Below are 5444 nucleotides of genomic sequence, written 5' to 3'. Positions count from 1 at the left end.
TTTCCCCCTCCCGCCCCTCTTCCCCCTTAGCTGGGCGCCGCGACGCCCGACTCGACCCGGGACACTCGGACAGTGGTCCCGACGCCTTAAGTGGACAAATTAATGCAGAAATGAGTGCCGTGCCACGCCGCTGGCGACATTGAGCGCGGCCGGCGCCCAGTGTAGGGAACGACCAGCACGGGCTTCCCCGAAATCCACACACATGCCCACACTCATGTACCGCCACGCCCCGACGCCCCGCCACTCACATCCTCATCGTATATCCACCCCCACACTCTCACTCCACCCCACCCCACGCTACCGAACCTTACCCAACCCCCGACCGTACCTTACCTCATGGAACCTTAGGAATCATCCAGAGAAAGTACGCCCGTTCACCGTGACGATTCTGCCAAGTTCAGCCTGTGCGAGCTCTCCTGGTGCCTGATAGGTAGGCAACATCTTGTCCGCAGTGCATGCGTGTACTGCGGGCCGGCCGACACTGAGTCTCGCAGGCGCTGAGCTCCCGCAAATTTTTCGCATGAAACTTAAAAAGCGGACGTACTTTCTAGACGATCCCTTACCTTACCGAAACTTACCCCACGAACTTTAGCTAGCCCACCGAAAGGTATACCACCCCACCCCAAGGAAGGAAACGACAACCCCTTCTTGCAGGTCCCCGCCATGGCGCCCCACTTCAGACAGCGCCGGTCCGTGCTGCTGGGCGGCCCCGGGCCCTCGGGGGCGGGCTCCGGGCGCGGGGGGAAGCGGAGCCTGGTGACGCCCTGCCTGGTGGGGCTGTGCTCCGTGCTGGCCGTGGCGGCCGCCTGCCTGCTGGTCACGCTGCTGCTGCTGCAGCACCAGTTCCGCCCCGCGCCGGCCGCGCGCGCCCCGGGCGCCGCCCCGGAGCGCGACCTGGAGGTGCAGCTCCAGTCCATGGAGCAGCGGCTGGAGAACCACGAGCAGTGGGCCATGGAGCGCGTGCGTGACGGGCTCAACGTGAGCGGCGCCTCTCTGGAGGAGAGGGTGGCGTGGCTCCTGCGGCACGGGGAGAACCTCCAGGCCGCCAGGATGATCCTGGAGGACCACCGGAAGGCCGCGGCGGCCTCTGCGACCGTGGCGCCACCGGGGACCCCCGCCACCCACGACGCCGACACAACCACCCTCCGACCCTCCTCCTCGACTCCTGCCGCCGAAGTAGATTCCACGACGCTCCGGGATCGGCCTGCCGACGCTGAGCCTCTGGAGGACACGGAGACCATCTCCGCCAGCGACGTGGACGATCGGCAGCGCCAGCTGGAGGCAGCGACTGTGGCGCGTGCGGAGGGGGAAGTCCAGCCGGAGGCTGCTTGGCAGCCGGGGCATCCAGCGCCAACCCGCCTGGCCAAGGACGTGCTGCCCGAGCGCTACGACCTGCTGCTGCACCCGGACCTCAAGACGGGCATCCTGTCCGGACGAGTGTCCATCACCTTGAGGGTGACGGCGCCGCGCCGCGACCTTTGGCTGCACGCCGATGGTATGCACATCAAGGAGGTGGAGCTGGCGCTGGTGAGGGCGGACGAGGTCGCCGACGAAGAGTCCGGAGGCTGGTGCACTCGCGCTCCCGGTGGGCTCAAGGTGGAGGACACGCTCCTGTGGCCTCGCACCCAGTTCCTCGTGGTGCGCGTCGACTGCTTGCTGGCGCCGGGCGTTTATGACCTACACGTGGTGTTCTCCGGCTCCCTGCTCGCGGAGGGACGGGGCATGTTCCGCTCAGCGTACGCGACGTCCTCGAACGCGACAAGGTGTGAGGCAATGCAGGCTGCGCATGTCTCTCCCTACCGCTTTCCCTACAGAGCTTTGGCTGCTTTGCAGCGTTATGGAACCTTGTCAATTCAACACTCTACATCGATCTAAATTCTCTCTCCTTCCAGGTATATTGCTACAACCAAATTTGAGCCTACTTACGCACGCCTGGCATTCCCCTGCTTTGACGAACCCGCCATGAAGGCAACGTACAAAGTACGCCTGGTAAAGCCGTCCTCCTCCGAGTACATCGCGTTGTCTAACGGTGATGTCAAGGTATTTGTCAAAAAAACAAAAACAACAAGAAACCTGGACACATGTTTGGTGAGGTGTGTTTAATTTGTATTGTGTGTGCAGAGTGAGACTACAGACAATGCAACCAAGTTGACCACAGTGGAATTTGCGGAAACTGTGAAAATGTCCTCGTATCTGGCCGCATTCATTGTTTGTGATTTTGAGAGACAGAAGGAGAATGTAACCATGAATTCTGGAAAGCCAGTTAATATATACGCTCGCCAAGAACAGATCGCTAACACAGCTGAAGCTTTGGCAGTCGCGAAGAATGTTGTTGACTTCTATGCTTCTTACTTTGATATTCCATACCCTATGCCAAAAGTTGGTGCGTACATGAAATAATTATAATAGAACCTACTTTTAATTATACCATTATTGTACCAATACGTATGCTGTTCTTGTTTTAGATTTGATTGCTATCCCTGACTTTGTCTCTGGAGCTATGGAGAACTGGGGTCTTATAACATTCCGTGAAACATCGGTTCTTTTTGATCCCAATGAAAACTCTCCTGTTAACAAGGAATCCATTTCCGAAACAGTTGCTCATGAGTTAGCACACATGTGGTTTGGAAATCTAGGTATGCTCCAAAGCTACTTGTAAATAAATTCTCTTGGATTTGAGCTTAGGCAAATTGAAACAATGCAATTGATTAGGTAGTTTGACTGACTGTTGTTAATTAATTCCTTTATAGTAACAATGAAGTGGTGGACAGACTTATGGCTAAATGAAGGCTTTGCTACATTTATGGCTCAAAAGAGTATAGCAAACATGCACCCTGACTGGGCATATGTATGTATAATCATTAATTTTGTGGGGGGTATCTGCACATTGGTCATGGTAGTTATGAAGACTATTTTCTATATTTCCAGGGTGATCAATTTGTTGTTGACACGCTACTTTCAGTCCTGATGCTTGATGCTGAACTCAGCTCTCATCCTGTACTTCAAGAAGTATCCAACCCAGATCAGATAACAGAGATATTTGACACAATTTCTTATGATAAGGTGAATCACTATTCATATGTTTTAATATGCCAAACCCTTGATTTTGTGCTTTACACATTATTTTTCTTACTAATATTTAGGGGTCATCCGTCATTCTCATGCTGGAAGCGTTTATGGGGATTGAAAACTTTAAGAAAGGCCTGCATTCTTACCTAAACACTCACCAGTACAGCAATGCAGAAACTGCTGATCTTTGGAGAGCTTTGCAAGACTATGCTCCTCCTGGTGTTGATGTAGCCAAAGTAATGGACACATGGACACGTCAGATGGGTTTTCCACTTGTCACTGTTAATCAGACTGAAGAAGGAAAATATGTCCTCAGTCAGAAACGCTTCCTTTCCAACCGTGAAGCAAAATATGATCCAAGCACCTCCAAGTATGGGTAAGTCACATTAGTTGCATAGCCATTATTTTGACAACAGTTTAAGTCTTCATCAATATGGTGTACTTTTCTAGATACAAGTGGGAAATTCCTATTTCATACTCAACATCAACATCTAAAAGTAATAATTTATTATGGTTGAACTCTGACAAGGACAGGATAACTGGTAAGTGGAGATTATTTCCAGAGACCAACAGTACCTCTATTGTTTTTTAACTTTCTGCTCTGCTCTTTCTCTTGTCAGTTGAGCTGCCAATTAATTCAGGGGACTGGCTGAAACTTAATCATAACCAAAGAAGTTACTACCGTGTAAATTATGATGATAAAGGATGGGCTGCACTTATTTCCAGTCTTACAACAAATACTCAGGTTGGGAAAAGTCTTAATTATTTTTTCAATAGAAGTCACACTGTTTTGTCAGTTCCTGATGATATGTTGTTGGCTTATCAATTTATCTTTAGCAAATAGATGCAGTTGATCGAGCAGGCTTGATCAGTGATGCATTTAGTTTGGCTGACGCTGAAGAGCTCAGATATGAAACTGCCCTTGACTTGACAAAGTACCTTAAGAGTGAAAAAGAGTATGTGCCTTGGGATGCTGCATCAACTGCCATTGGCTCATTAGTGCAACGTCTTCCAGATTCTGCAAATCTTAAGGTAAAATTTACTCTCAAATTTTATATTGTTTTGTATATGTTATCTATTTTCTATCTATCTTATGTTTTTTCTACAGAAATATGGTATAAGTGTGTCTGATCCTATTGTGAAAGAACTTAGCTGGACTGTGTCCCAAAAGGACACCCATTTGACTCGGTATGACCTGATTTTTATGCTTCTAAAAATACATAAGAGAACTCAACTTTACTATTGTGTAAGCCATAATGCTAAATTTTTGTAATTTTGTTTTGTATTTTTTTTAGACGCTTACGAGCTTTGGTGCTAAGCCTCTCATGTTCTCTGAAAAATGATGATTCATTAAATCAAGCAAATACAATGTTTAAGAATTGGCTGAAGGGTGGACAGAAGCCACATCCTGACATCCGCTCAGTAGTGTACAGATATGGTAGGCTATCACAATCTTTCATGTCAAGAAAATTTTGTGTTGTGTGCGTTGGTTAAAGATCAAAACTGGCTTGCCCTATTCTAGGTCTGGGTAATTCAGAAGATACCAATGATTGGGAACTGCTTCTTCAAAAGTTTAAGGACGAAAAAAATACTCAAGAGAAGGTGAAGCTGATGTTTGCTCTAGCTACAACTGCTAATGAGTCACTTCTGGCAAAGTATATACAGATTGCAAAGGATGAATCTGTTATAAGATCACAAGATTATTTCACTGTGCTCAGCTACATTGCAGAAAATCCGAAAGGGGTCCAACTTGTTTGGGATTTCTATAGGTAAATAAGTTATTCCAATTTTCTTAAACCTATCTAATTTCATGTACTTCACACATACTGTATTAATTGATTTGTAGGATTGAGTATAAATATCTGCTTGATCGCTTTTCTCTCAATGATCGTATATTTGGACGGTTTATTGCAAGAATTGCTGCAAAGTTTGATACCAAAGAGAGGCTAGATGAGGTAAAGTCTACAAACTGTTTTTCTTTATTGTCATTTTTTATGTTACTCCATAATAATGTATTGATCTTGATGTTCTTTCCAATTTTTTGTTTAGTTGAACGAATTCTTCAGACAAAACCCTGATGCTGGTGCAGGAGCAGCTGCAAGAAAGCAGGCAGTAGAGGGCGTAACAAACAGAATCAAATGGCTTGATACGCACAAAAAAACTGTTGAAGAGTGGTTAGTGAAGAATGTTTGATAAGCCATACCGCTAACTGTGCAGATGGTTAAGTAACTTATCATTCATCATGAAACCTTTCTGCACAGTGTTGAGTTTAAGATTACTGATTTAGTCAATATGAGACTAAATTAAGACACACTTAAAACTGTATATAGGTGTTTGATAAGACTGATAAAGTCTTAAGTTGACTTTAAATGACT

The 5444-nt window shown here is 47.2% G+C and overlaps 1 protein-coding gene across 1 annotated transcript in view; it reads left to right on the top strand.

The window, feature by feature from the left end:
- Positions 1–648: 648 nt before the first annotated feature.
- LOC113203817 (glutamyl aminopeptidase) overlaps positions 649–5444 on the top strand; it is a gene marked incomplete in the record, with an annotated part of 16106 nt that continues 11310 nt past the window's right edge. Inside the window, 15 exon segments of the mRNA XM_052274027.1 lie at positions 649–1763; positions 1893–2040; positions 2122–2383; positions 2466–2636; positions 2751–2848; positions 2929–3063; positions 3144–3445; positions 3520–3611; positions 3690–3814; positions 3907–4101; positions 4178–4257; positions 4365–4507; positions 4592–4838; positions 4916–5024; positions 5119–5444. Of these exon segments, the coding sequence (XP_052129987.1) occupies positions 664–1763; positions 1893–2040; positions 2122–2383; positions 2466–2636; positions 2751–2848; positions 2929–3063; positions 3144–3445; positions 3520–3611; positions 3690–3814; positions 3907–4101; positions 4178–4257; positions 4365–4507; positions 4592–4838; positions 4916–5024; positions 5119–5262 (3351 nt within the window).

Source organism: Frankliniella occidentalis, unplaced genomic scaffold (genome assembly GCF_000697945.3).
Source record: "Frankliniella occidentalis isolate FOCC.00 unplaced genomic scaffold, Focc_3.1 Scaffold327, whole genome shotgun sequence".
In the NCBI taxonomy this organism is placed as follows: domain Eukaryota; kingdom Metazoa; phylum Arthropoda; class Insecta; order Thysanoptera; family Thripidae; genus Frankliniella; species Frankliniella occidentalis.
The sequence above is the reverse complement of the archived record's forward strand: the minus strand, read 5'-3'. Positions and strand labels throughout refer to the sequence as shown.